The sequence below is a fragment of the Jaculus jaculus genome, chromosome 6, assembly GCF_020740685.1.
Source record: "Jaculus jaculus isolate mJacJac1 chromosome 6, mJacJac1.mat.Y.cur, whole genome shotgun sequence".
Classification (NCBI taxonomy): Eukaryota; Metazoa; Chordata; class Mammalia; order Rodentia; family Dipodidae; genus Jaculus; species Jaculus jaculus.
The window spans coordinates 90,771,395-90,786,048 of NC_059107.1; the positions used below are offsets into that span (position 1 = coordinate 90,771,395).

General features: G+C 38.7%; 1 protein-coding gene across 1 annotated transcript; it reads right to left on the reverse strand.

Annotated features, from left to right (window-relative positions):
* Positions 1-269: 269 nt before the first annotated feature.
* Positions 270-1,253, reverse strand: LOC101598526 (olfactory receptor 8S1-like). Its single transcript, XM_004668520.3, has one exon. The coding sequence runs from the start codon at positions 1,251-1,253 to the stop codon at positions 270-272; it is 984 nt and encodes a 327-aa protein (XP_004668577.3).
* Between the last annotated feature and the right edge of the window lie 13,401 nt (positions 1,254-14,654).

The window sequence follows — 14,654 nt, forward strand, 5'->3', positions numbered from 1 at the left end:
AAGGAGGACTTTAGGAACAGTCTCTCTGAAATCATCTTGAACAAGTAAAGTTTAGTTTCTGGAAAAAATGGTAAAGATTGACAATGTCTACCAGGATGGGCATAATAAGTATACAGTATTTTACATGAAAAATTTTAGACAATAAATTGATCTTCACCTTCCACTGAGCACAACTAAGCTAATATCACCCCAAGAAAATTATGCCCCACCTCTTAATATCTTTAAGCAAAGCCCTAAGAAATTGTACAGATCCCACTCAGGGGATTCTCCTAAGTTTCCAGACACTGTTTATTGTAGCTTTGTCCATGTTCCTCATCAACTTGATTTTTGAAACATTGGAAACATTTTCTTAACATTCTTCTCACAGCTGTCTTCACCTCTTTGTTCTTCAGACTGTAGATGAGGGGATTCAGCATAGGAGTGATCACAGTGTACTGCAAGGAGAAGATCAACTCTTGAATTGATCCTGAATTTGGCAGGAGATAGCGGAGTAATCCGGAGCCATAAAAGAAGCTCACTGCAGTGAGGTGGGATGTGCAGGTGGAAAAGGCCTTGCTTCTCCCTGAAGTGGAGCTTATGCCCAGAATAGTGAGCAAAATGCGAACATATGAAAAAAGTACCAGGAGAAAATTTCCAATGAAATGCAAGAAACTGGAGCAAAGCAAAGTGGTGTAGCTTGCAGACACATCAGAACAAGACAAAGAGTAGAGAGAGGGCAGCTCACAGATGAAGTGGTGGATATTTTGAGCCCCGCAGAAATCTAAATTAAGAGCTACAAGGATATTGATGAGAGCATCCAGAAAAGCCAAGCCCCATGAGCCCCATACCAGCCCTGTACACAGCTGTCTGTTCATCACCTGACCATAGAGCAGGGGAGAGCTGATGGCAACATAGCGATCATAGGCCATCACCGTGAGTAGACAGGACTCAGTGCCTCCAGTGGTGAACACAAAGAAAACCTGAGCCAGGCAGCCCTCCACCGAGATGGTTTTCTTTTCAGACAAGAGGTTCTCTAGCAGCTTAGGCACGGTGACAGAGGAGTGGCAGAGATCCAGGAAAGACAATTGTCCCAGGAAGAAGTACATGGGTGTGTTGAGGTGAGAATCAATTCTCACCACCAGGAGCATCGTGAGGTTCCCCACCATGGTCAGAACGTAAACCACCAGGAAGAGAACAAAGAGCACAGCCTGGATCTGGGTATCATCAGACAGCCCCAGGAGGATGAACTCAGGGATAACAGTGTGGTTCCTCATTGCCTTAAGGGTGTGCTTTGGAATGTAAGAAATAAATTGAGTGAAACCTCTTCTTATGCCTAGCATTTATATGTTTTATCCTTTTTATTTATTTATTCATTCGTTCAGCCAGCTAGTCATTGCACACACATGCACATGTGTGTATGCACGTGTGTGGGGGGGGGGTGTACATATGAGCATACCAGAATCTCTTGCCACTGCAAATGAACACTAGATGCTTGCACCACTTTTTGTGTTCAGCTTACGTGGGTGGGTGGGAAATTGAAGCTAAGCAGCAGTCTTAGCAAGTAACTGCCTTTAGCTACTGAACCATCTTCCCAGGCCCTGACTTTTTTATTCACAAAGTTTCACACTTACTCAAAAGTTCCTGTCTATGAGAAACTTCCCCAAGTCACTACAGTGGCATCTCATTCACACCAGAAATTCCTTTAACAGTGGGGAAATGTTCTCCTTTATAAATAAAGGCTGAAGAGTGAAAATTTTTCAGGGACATTTTCAGGAAGGACAAACTTGGAAATTGTGCCCTGCAAAGGGTCAAATTTTCTCACAGTTAAGTATGCTGTGGAACAGCTTTGTGTGGGTTCACAGAAATGAATAAAAACATCACTTATTTTTTTGACTGGTTGCTGCAATTCCACTGTAGTCAGTGCTTTATTTATTCAGACTCTGAATCCAAATTTCACATGAAAATAGCTCAAATAGCATGGCCACATGGCATAGTTGGTTCTTGTAGTCAGCCCAGTGGATGTTTTCCAAACATAAGGATCTACCTGAAAGGAACATTTTCAAAATCAGACATATAAAAGTATCTAGCTCTGTAAATGGACCAAAGCATTGTTCAAAATGCACTATCTAAAAATGAAAATTAATGCACTGATGAAAGCCAAAGGACCCAGATTCCATCCCCAGGACCCACATAAGCCGAATGAATAATGACTCAGAATAATGAATAAGAGCGAATGAATAACGATTCAGGAGGAGGGCCAGTTATAGCTTTACTGCTCAGAGAGCTCAGACCTGATTAGCATCCAGCTAGGGGTTTAGATACCCATGGCTTGCATTAAGGCAGATGTAGCAAAGGTTGTGGAAGAAAAGCATTTGTCACCTGAAAAAGTTTGCTCCAAAGCAAACTCACCCTGTTCTGTACTGCCAACTGCCTCATCACCTGACCATCTTTAAATATATGACCACTTTCTGGATCATGTATGTTTGTGGTTCTTTATAAAACACATTTTTAAAGATATTGTTATTTTTATTTATTTGAGACAGAGAGAAAGAGGGAGACATAAAGAAAGAGAGAGGGAGAATGGGCACATTAGGGCCTAGAGAAAGAGAGAGAGCAAGAGAGAATGGGTACACCAGGTCCTCTATCCACTGCAAATGAACTCCAGACACATGTGCCACCTTGTGCATCTGGCTTATGTGGGTCCTGGGGGATGGAATCTGGGTCCTTTGGCTTTGCAGGCAAGCACCTTAACTGCTAAGCCAAACACACATTTATATAAGTCCATCATGAAGGTCCATCTACCATTAGCCTCCCCAAGATTCCCAGTTCTTTATATAATATGAGCCTTCTGCACAAAAACAAGGAATATAGCAAAATGTAGTTAAAGGATCTTGTCTTACTTGTCCCATATATAAAATGGAAGCCCCACATGACTATTTTGGAAGACTGTGAGGATTTGTCAAGTTGAATCTGGTGCTGAAAACAACAGAGATGTCAAAGAGTTATAGGAGTCTCTCTATTCTTTGCCCCTAACTTGGGTTTAATTTTCCCAAGAAGAGGAAGAGGAATCATTCTTGAGGATCAACCAAAGCCTCTTAGGTCACCAAGGCCTAGCCTCTCAGAGAGGAAGGTGCTGCTGCCCACCCAGGAAACAAACTGCAAATAAGAGGACTGTAGGGAAAGAAAGCACCTTACAGGAACAGATAGGAAGTACTGAAAACCGGGTAACTGGTAGCAGAGAAAGCCATCAGAAGACAGAGAGAAAGCATACCGTGCTCTGTGCATCTCAGTGGAGAATGTGTCTTGTTCTCCGAGGGCATGGGCATACCTCTGAATTCAAGAATTCACAGGATAGAGGATGAACCTCGATTACCCAATCTGAGCAAACAACATTGCTTTCACTGGATCAGATCTTTTGTCCCTAAAGAAAAACATGTAAGCTTATTCCTCAAAAGGTCTTTCAAATAAAGACTTTGAAAAGCTTTTGTGAACTTCTACAGAATTTTTGCTCATATCTCTTAATGATTTCTTGGTAGCCTTAAGTGCAAAGAAAAGTAAAAATTTTAAATATCAAATTCTTAAGCATCATAGCAATTTTTTCATACTCCCTTCTGGACAATTATGCAACCATCTCTGTTTGTTAATAAACTCCTGAGAGTACCATCCTAATAAAGGAAGCTTGGATCCAAACATTTAGAATCACTGCTGGGTTATGATGGCCAATGGGACAGCTAAGCAATGACCTCAAAGCCCAGGGGACAGCTGGGTCTCCTGATTGATAGAAAGCTCAGCCTGGGGCAAAACTGTGCTCTTTAACTGGGAATGGCTATTAGCTGATTCCTCTAGGAATTCCCATTGAAGCTAAGCAACTCACAGCTTACCTTTGTCTTACTAATGTTGCCATATTGTTATATCCACTAAAAACATAATTCCTATATGTATTAATTTCTGTGTATTAAAGATATTTACTATAGGCAACCTCACTATATGGTCAGTGATACTTTCTGTATCTAGAACTGAAAAACTTGATAACTAAAGTTAAATTTCAATGGAAACTTTGATGCTAATTAGACAAAGCTGAAAAGGCTTTAATGAAGAAACTAACTTCCCTCTGTGAGCATTTTTTCTCCTTACAAGATTCATTTCAAATTCTCATTTAGTGCCAAGTTTTCTAGTGAAGTTTTCATCTTCAGTTTTTTTCAGTCTCTGTACTATTCCATTTTTATTAGTATTATTTAAATTTTTATTTATTTGCAGAGAGAGATAGAAGAGAGACAAACAGACAGAATGGGTGTCCCAGGGCCTCCAGATGCTTCAAACAGATTCCAGATGCATGCACCACTTTGTGCATCTGGCTCAATGTGGGTACTGGGAAGTTGAACCCAGGTTGTTAAGCTTTGCAGGCAACTGCCTTAACTGCTGAGCCACCTCTTCAGCCCTATTAGTATTATTTTAGTTTTACATATTCATGGGTTACAGTGTGATAATTTTAAAAACGTGTCCTACCACTAAGTCACACCCCAGTCTAACATGATAATTTGATACATGTGATTATACATAGACATAGAATCCTATTGAGAAGCATCTTTTAATATCTTGAAGGTATCACTCCAATGTTCTCTTTCTAGTCTACCATTTCTCCTGAGAAGTCAGTGGTAGTCTAATTTTGCTTTCTCAGAAGTTTATTCAATTCTCTTACTGCTTTTTGAATATTTGATAACTTTTGACTTACAGTGATTTTATTATGATGTAATAATAATTGTCATTTACCATACTTCTAGGAGCAATGACCAGCCCCACTAACCACTGGAAAAGAAACTGTGATCTAGGTTCTACAACCCAAAGAAACAAAATTCAGCCTTTAATCTGAGCTTGGAAGTGGATTCAAAACCAGCACTTTGGGCTGGAGAGATGGCCTTAGCAGGTAAGGCACTTGCCAGCGAAGCCTAAGGATTTATGTCCAACTCTTAGAACCCACACAAGCCAGACACACAAGCTGATGCAAGCACAAGGTTGCATGTGTGTACAAGGTGGCACATGTGTCTGGAGTTCAGTTGCAATGGCTGGAGTGCAAATTCTCTCTGTCTCTGTCTCTTGCATTATTGCATCTAAAAAAAAAGGCCAATCTGTTGGGTTTGCATCAAAAGAAAAGAAAGGAAGAAAGAACAGGAAAGGAAAGAAAGGAAAGGAAAAAAGAAAGGAAAAGAAAAGAAACAGCACCCCTAGAATGGCATATAGCACAGCAGATGCCCTGACTCCAGCCTGATGAGGCTCCAAGCAGAGGACCGTGCGGAGCCCTCAGCTCCTGAACTCCCAATCTCCAGACTCATGAGATTGTCAGCCAGACTTGTTTTAGTTAAATTCATGGTCATTTGTCACATCCCTAACAACTAATACACTTCTTGATGTGTATTTGTATATTTTTATCACTTATATATCAATGTTTTGAAACTTTACATAAATATCTGTCACCATGTGTGGTATTCTTTTTTTTTTTTTTTTCATGTGTGGTATTCTTGATAGGAGAATTCTGAAAATAAGTTATAGGCCAGAGAATGGTGGGAGGAAAAATTTAAAAATCCACTGAAACTCACAGCCTCAAGCAAAATCAACAACAAAAACTGTCCCACACTTTTCTGTGTGCCCATCAAAGCCACACATGTGCTATTTTTGGAACTGATTAACAAGAAGCAGCAAAAACTGCTCTTCATGGTCCTATCCCAGGACTCAGCTCAAGTGCTGTCTTGCCTCCCCCTCCACCCATCTATAGCCAGACTAGGTTCTATGTAAGCAATTTGCACATGTTCTGCCTCAAATTTTATTACAAAGCATCCAGTCCCATATGTCTAGTAGACAATTTTTCCAATGCTATCCGGCCATGCTGCTGGTGACTTACAGAGTGTTTCCAAGGACAAGTCCCAGCTCAATATAACCTTTATTTTCAGAGATCTCTTAGTATCAAATGTTTAACACTGTGAGATTAAGTTTTTGCTTCATTCAACATGTTTTAAAAACGTATCTAGCCAGGCACGGTGGTGCATGCCTTTAATCCTAGCACTCGGGAGGCAGAGATAGGAGGATTGCCATGAGTTCAAGGCCACCCTGAGACTCCATAGCGACTTCCAGGTCAGCCTGGGCTAGAGTAAGACCCTACCTCAAAAAACCAAAAAAAGAAAAGAAAAAGAAAATGTATCTAGGCTGATACATGTGGAAACACTTCATTTTCTTCTAAACAGTGTTTTATTGACAATATACCATACCTCATGCACTTTTAAGATCAAAACATAATGAATTTTAATATTTTAGTTTCTCTGAAGATTCAAATAGTTTTTTTCTATGTAAACAAGCCTCCATTTTTCATATAATAGATACCCTTCTTCTCTTTATTTGCAACTAAGATATGAACTTTAAATTCCTATATTTCCTTCTCTTGATACATCAATTGTTATTTTCAATGGAACAGAAATTGGATAAGTCAAAGTGTCCATTCTCATTTTTAAAACCACATTTTGTTTATTTATTTGAGAGACAGAAAGAGGCAGAGAGAGTGAAGAGAGAGAGAGAATGGGCATTCTTGGGCCTCCAGCCACTGCAAACAAATTCCAGAAGCATGGGTCCCCTTGTGCATCTGGCTTACATGGGTCCTGGAGAATCAAACCAGGATCCCTTGGCTTTGCAGGAAAACTCTTTAACTGCTAAGCCATCTCTCCAGCCCCCTCCCCCCATTCTGATTTTAATCAAGTAAAATACATATTTCTAGTGCTGACTACCATTCACACTCATCTCTACTTGACCCCAGTTAAGAACCACAGGTGAGAGAATACATGTGGCATTTGTCTTTCTGTGCCTCTGTGACCTCACTTAGAATGATTTTTTCTAACTCCATCCATTTATCTTTACATTTTATTATTTTATTTTTCCTTACTACTGAGTAGAATTCCATTGTGTATATGTACCATTCTTTAGTTGATGGGCATCTGGACTGATTCCAGTTCCTAGCTATTATGTGTAGAACAGCCACAAACATGGCTGAGCAAGTATTTCTGTAGTAGAGTGGAGTTTTTAGGGTATATGCCCAGAAGTGGTATTACCAGATCAAATGGTAACTTGATTTTCATCTTTTTCAGGAATCTTCCTCCACACTGACTTCTAAAATGGCTGTATAAGTCTGCACGCCCACCAGAAGTGGGTAAGGGCTCTTCTTTCCCCACAGCTTCTCCAGCATGTGTTTCATTCAAGTTTCTTCTATAAATATCATCCTGATTGTAGTGATATAGAATCTCAGAGTTGTTTTTATTTGCATTTCTCTGATGATTAAAGATGTTTAACACCACCTTTCATTATTTACCTTTTTGAGTTATTTGTAAATTCTAGATATTAGACCTTTGTCAGAGGTATAGCTGGTAAAGATTTCTCCCATTCTGTGGGTAATCTATTGATTCTGTTGATGGTTTGCTTGTCTGTACAGCAGCTTTTTAGTTTCAAGAGGTCCCAGTGGTTGAGTATTGATCTAATTTGTGTTACTTGGATCTTATTCAGGAAGTCTTTCCCTGTCCCCAAATTGTGAGTGTAATTCCTATTTTTTCTTCTGGTTGTTTTATAGTTTCATGTCATATATTGATGTCTGTAATCCATTTAGAATTGACTTTTGTGCAGGGTGAGAGAAGCTGGTCTAATTTCATTACTGTACATGTGGTTATCCAATTTCTCCAACACCACTTGTAAAAGATGCTGTCTTTTCTCCAGTGTCTATTTTTTGCCATGTTGTCAAAGATGAGGTAGTTGTTGTTTAGATTTGGAGATTGGTCCTCTATTTTATTGCTCAGAATATCTGTTTTGTGCCAGTACTATGCTGTTTCGGTTACTATGACTTTGTAGTATATTTTGAAATCAGCTATGGTGAAACCTCCAGACATGTGTCTTTTGTTAAGGATATTTTTGGCTATCTGGAGCCATCTATTCTTCCATATGAATTTTGAGACTTTTTTTCTCCTCTTTATTTTATTTTTTCTCAATTTTTATTAACATTTTCCATGATTATAAAAAATATCCCATGGTAATACCCTCCTTCCCCCTGACCCACTTTCTCTTTTGAAGTCCATTCTCCATCATATCCCTTCCCCATCTCAATAAGTCTCTCTTTATTTTGATGTCATGATCTTTTCCTCCTCTTATGATGGTCTTGTGTAGGTAGTGTCAGGCATGGTGAGGTCATGGATATACAGGCCATTTTGTGTCTGGAGGAGCATGTTGTAAGGAGTCCTACCCTTCCATTGGCTGTTACATTCTTTCCACCACGTCTTCCGCATTAGACCCTAAGCATTGGAAGGTGTGATTGAGATGTTACTCAGTACTCCAGTCACTTCTTTCTTGCACTATTATACCTTCTGAGTCATCCCAAGGTCACTGTCATCTGAAAAGAAAAGATTGTCTACCCAAAGTGAGAGTAGTATTAATATAAGGGCAAAAATATTAAGAGAAGTGCTTACTGGGCAGTTTGATAAGCATAGTATATGCACTTATCCAGATGTTACACCCCTAGGGCTTATGACTACCCCTGTTTTAGGTTTTCAGTACCAGGGATGTATTCCACCCCCATGGAGCAGTCCTCCAGTCCAATTGGAGGGCAGTTGGTTTCCACCAGACATGCCACTATTGCACCCATTGACTCATTTGGCCTGGCTGGCCAATTATAAGGCTTGCAGTGTCCACTGTTGAGTATCTTCATTGGTGGTATCTCTTTCTCCCATTGAACTACATGTAAAATGGCTTCTTCCGGCTGGTCTAGATGGAGAAGGTTATCAGCTCAGTTCCAGCAGGATTTTTCAGTGGCCTTGCAGCCCAATTGTGTGGAGTCTTCAGCAATAGGGTCTTACCATAGATTCCTGGTGGGAAACCAAGGAATGGTCTATAATGTTTTGGGGGCAAGGGGCCTCCCTGGCCAAAACCTCAATGGAGGAATCCCATCTCTGGCATTGAAAATTTTCGAACAATGATATATGGCTCCTCAGTGTTCCATTGCCCAAAACCAGAGGATGCAATATGATTTCTTTGCATCCTCTTAGTTTTTTATTAGCCCTCCCTCCACATTTCCTTTACTCAGTCTCTTCCCCTGACCTCAATTTGGGCCTTTACACCTGTGTTAATCTATTCTTCTACTTACATATATACAATACAAACCTATTAAGTACCCTCCTACATTCCTTTCTCTTCCCTTTATATATCCTTTTAAACTTATTGGTCTCTGCTACTGAGTTTTTTCCTTCTCACACAGAAGCTCAATCATATGTAGCTAGGATCCACATATGAAAGAGAACATGCGTTGCTTGGCTTTCTGGGCCTGGGTTACCTCACATAGTATAATCCTTTCCAGATCCATCCATTTTCCTGAAAATTTCATAACTTCATTTTTCTTTACATTTTCCATGATTATAAAAAAATATCCCATGCTGGGCGTGGTGGCGCACGCCTTTAATCCCAGCACTCGGGAGGCAGAGGTAGGAGGATTGCTGTGAGTTCAAGGCCACCCTGAGACTACAGAGTTAATTCCAGGTCAGCCTGGACCAGAGGGAGACCCTACCTCGAAAAACCAAAAAAAAAAAAAAAAAAAAAAAAAAAAATATATATATATATATATATATATATATATATATATATATATGTATATCCCATGATAATTCCCTCCCTCCGTCATTACTTTCCCCTTTGAAATTCCATTCTCCATCATATTACCTCCCCATCTCAATCATTGTACTTACATATATAAAATATCAACCTATTAAGTACCCTCCTCCCTTCCTTTCTCTTTCCTTTATATCTCCTTTTTAACTTACTGGCCTCTGCTACTGAGTATTTTCCTTCTCACGCAGAAGCCCAATCATCTGTAGCTAGGATCCACATATGAGAGAGAACATGTGGTGCTTGGCTTTCGGTGCCTGGGTTACCTCACTTAGTATAATCCTTTCCAGGTCCATCCATTATTCTGCAAATTTCATAATTTCATTTTTCTTTACCACTGAGTAGAACTCCATTGTATAAATGTGCCACATCTTCATTATCCACTCATCAGTGGAAGGACATCTAGGCTGGTTCCATTTCCCAGCTATTATAAATTGAGCAACAATAAACATGATTGAGCACGTACTTTTAAGGAAATGAGATGAGTCCTTAGGATATATGCCTAGAAGTGCTATAGCTGGGTCATATTGTAGATCAATCTTTAGCTGTTTTAGGAACCTCCACACTGATTTCCACAATGACTGCACCAGATTGGATTAATACCAGCAGTGTTGAAGGGTTCCTCTTTTTCCACATCCCCACAAACATTTATGATCATTTGTTTTCATGATGGTGGCCAATCTGACAGGAGTGAGATGGAATCTCAATGTAGTTTTAATCTGCATTTCCCTGATGACTAGTGACGTAGAACCTTTTTTTAGATGCTTATATGCCATTCGTATTTCTTCCTTTGAGAATGTTCTATTTAGCTCCATAACCAATTTTTTGATTTGTTTGTTTGATTCCTTATTATTTAACTTTTTGAGATCTTTGTATATCCTAGATATTAATCCTCTATCAGATATATAGCTAGCGAAGATTTTTTCCCATTCTGTAGGTTGCCTCTTTGCTTTTTTCACTGTGTCCATTGCAGTGCAAAATCTTTGTAATTTCATGAGGTCCCAGTGATTAATCTGTGGTTTTATTGCCTGAGCAATTGGGGTTGTATTCAGAAAGTCTTTGCCAAGACCTATATGTTGAAGGGTTTCCCCTACTTTTTCCTCTAGCAGTTTCAGAGTTTCCGGTCTTATGTTAAGGTCTTTAATCCATTTGGACTTAATTCTTGTGCATGGCGAGAGAGAAGAATCTATTTTCATCTTTCTGCAGATATATATCCAGTTTTCCCAACACCATTTGCTGAAGAAGCTGTCTTTTTTCCAATGAGTATTTTTGGCATTTTTATCGAATATCAGGTGGCTATAGCTACTTGGGCTTACATCTGGGACCTCTATTCTGTTCCACTGATCTACATGTCTGTTTTTGTGCCAGTACCACACTGTTTTTGTTACTATGGCTCTGTAGTATAGGTTAAACTCAGGTATGGTGATACCACCAGCCTTATTTTTGTTGCTCAGTATTATTTTAGATATTCAAGGTTTTTTGTGATTCCAAATGAATTTTTGGATTGATTTTTCTATTTCCATGAAGAATGCCTTTGGAATTTTGATAGGGATTGCATTAAATGTGTAGATTGCTTTAGGTAAGATTGCCATTTTCACAATATTGATTCCTCCAATCCAGGAACAAGGGATGTTTGTTCATTTCCTAATGTCTTCTGCAATTTCTGGCTTGAGTGTTTTAAAGTTCTCATTGTAGAGATTCTTTACTTCCTTCGTTAGGTTTATTCCAAGGTAATTTTTTTTTTTTTTTGATGCAATTGTGAATGGGAGTGATTCTCTGATTTCATCCTCTGTGTGTTTGTGGTTAGCATATATGAAAGCTACTGATTTCTGGGTATGTATTTTGTATCCTGCTACATGGCTGTAGGTTTTGATCAGCTCTAACAGTTTGCTAGTAGAGTCTTTAGGGTCCTTTATGTATAGAATCATGTCATCTGCAAATAATGATAACTTGATTTCTTTCTTTCCAATTTGTATCCCTTTTATGTGTATCTCTTGCCTTATTGCTATGGCTAAGACTTCCAAAACTATATTAAATAAAAGTGGGGACAGTGGACACCCTTGTCTTGTTCCTGATTTTAGTGGAAAAGCTTCCAGTTTTTCCCCATTTAGTAATATGTTGGCTGTAGGCTTGTCATAAATAGCTTTTATTATATTGAGATATGTTCCTTCTATTCCCAGTCTCTGTAGGATTTTTATCATGAAGGGATGTTGGATTATGTCAAACACTTTCTCTGCATCTACTGAGATGATCATATGATTTTTGTCCTTCAGTCTATTTATATAATGTATTACATTTATTGGTTTGTGTATATTGAAGCAGCCTGCATCTCTGGAATAAAGCCTACTTGATCAGGGTGAATGATCTTTCTGATATATTCTCTATTCTGTTTGCCAGTATTTTGTTGAGAATTTTTGCATCTATGTTCATGAGGGAGATTGGTCTGTAATTTTCTTTTTTTGTTCTATCTTTGCCTGGCTTTGGTATCAGGGTGATGCTAGCTTCATAGAAGGAATTTGGTAGGATTCCATCTTTGTCTATTTTATGGAAAAGCTTAAGAAGCAATGGTGTTAGTAATTCCCTGAAGGTCTGGTAAAATTCAGCAGTGAATCCATATGGCCCTAGGCTTTTGTTAGTTGGGAGATTATTGATAACTGTTCAGATCTCCCTGCGTGTTACAGATCTATTTAAGTGATTAATATCATCTTGATTTATTTAGGTAGGTCATATAAATCAAAGAAATCACCCATTTCTTGATTTTCATACTTTGTGGAGTATATGCTTTTATAGTATGTCCTTATGATTTTTTGAATTTCTCTGGCATCTGTTGTGATGTTACCTTTTTCATCTCTGATTTTATTAATTTGTGTCTCTTCTCTTTCTTTTGGTCAGATTTGCTAAGGGTTTATCAATCTTGTTTATCCTTTCAAAGAACCAACTATTTGTTTCATTGATTCTTTGGATTGGTGTTTTTGTTGTTGTTTCTATTTCATCAATTTCTGCCTTAATCTTTAGTATTTCTTCCCATCTATTGATTTTTGGTTTGCCTTGTTCTTCTTTTTCCAAGGCTTTAACATGAAGCATTGGGTCATTTACTTGCAACCCTTCTAATTTCTTTTCTTTTCTTTTTTTTTAAATTTTTCGAGGTAGGGTCTCACTCTAGCCCATGCTGACATGGAATTCACTATGGTGTCTCAGGGTGGCCTAGAACTCACAGCAATATTCCTACCTCTGCCTCCCGACTGCTGGGATTAAAGGCATGCGCCACCACGCCCGGCCTAATTTCTTAATATAGGCCCTTAAAGCTATAAATTTACCTCTTAGGACTGCCTTCATTGTGTCCCAGAGATTTTGGTATGTTGTTTTCTCATTATTGTTTGACTCTATAACTTTTTTGATTTCCTTCTTTATTTCTTCATTCACCCATTCATCATTTAGTAGTGTGTTGTTTATTTTCTATGATTTTGTATATGCTCTATAGCCTTTCTTGCTATTGATTTGTAGTTTGATTCCATTGTGGTCAGATAGAATGCAAGGAATTATTTCAATTTTCCTGAATTTGTTAAGATTTGCTTTGTGTCCTAATATATGGTCTATTTTAGAGAATGTTCCATGTGTTGCTATAAAGAATGTATATTCTGCAGCATTTGGGTGAAATGTCCTGTATGTATCTGTTAGGTCCATTCCTTCTATGACCTCATTTAGTCCAGATGCCTCTCTGTTTATTTTTTCCCAGGGTGACCTGTCAATTGATGAGAGTGGGGTGTTGAAGTCATCCACTACCACCTTGTTTGGTGTTATCTGTGACCTTTGTTCTAATAGCGTTTGTTTGATGAATTTGGGGGCCCCCATGTTAAGTGCATATATGTTTAGGATTGTAATGTCCTCCTGTTGGAGGGTGCCTTTAATCAATGTAAAGTGACCTTCCTTATCTTTCTTAACTAATGTTGGACTGAAGTCTACCTTGTCAGACATTAGGATAGCAACCCCTGCTTGTTTTCTAGGTCCATTTGCTTGCAATACCGTTTTCCAACCTTTCACCCTAAGATAGTGTCCATCCTTTGTAGAAAGGTGGGTTTTAGAGGCAACAAATTGAAGGATCGTGCTTTTTAACCCAGTCTGTGAACCTATGCCTTTTGGTTGGGGCATTGAGGCCGTTGATATTAAGAGATAATATCGAAAGCTGTGTATTCATTTTTGCCATTTTTTGTAGTCCTTCTGGTTTTACCTTTGTTCTCATGTGTTAACTAGTATTTGAGTATTGTTTCTTTTTTCCTGGTTCCTTATATGTGCTTTTCTTTTTCTTTAGCATGGAGGATTATTTCAAGTATTTTCTGTAGAGCTGGTTTTGTCTTCAAATTCTCCTTTAGCTTGCTTTTGTCATGGAATTTCCTTATTTCTCCTTCTATTTGAATGGATAGTTTTGCAGGATAAAGTAACCTTGGTTGGCAGTTGTTATCTTTTAGGACTTGGAATACATCACTCCGCACCCTTCTGGTTTTTAAAGTTTGTGTTGAGTAACCTGCTTTAATCCTGATTGGCTTGCCTTTGCCGATAACTTGATTTTTCTCTCTGACTGCTTTCAATATTTTTTCTTTGGTAGTTTGATTATAATATGGCGAGGAGAGGTTCTTTCCAGGTTTTGCCCTGCTGTTTGAAAGCATTCCTGTATCTGCATTGGCACCTCTTTCCCAATTTGGGGGAAGTTTTCTTCTATGATTTTGTTGAAGATGCCTACTATGCCTTTGGAGTGAAATTCATCTCCTTCTAATATGCCCTGAATTCTTATGTTTGATCTTTTCATAGCATCCTGAATATCTTGAAATTCCCACTCATACTTTTCTATTAGTTTGTCTTTCTCTTTGTTGGACTGTATTAGATCTGCCACCTGGTCTTCTAGCTTAGATATTCTGTCCTCTCCTTCATCCATTCTACTGGGGAAATTGTCTACAGAGCTTTTTATTTCATTAACTGTGGTCTTCATTGCTAGTAATTCT

What these genes read in the sequence shown, in the direction of transcription:
- LOC101598526 (XM_004668520.3), bottom strand. Translation starts at nt 1,253, where the DNA reads ATGAGGAACCACACTGTTATCCCTGAGTTCATCCTCCTGGGGCTGTCT.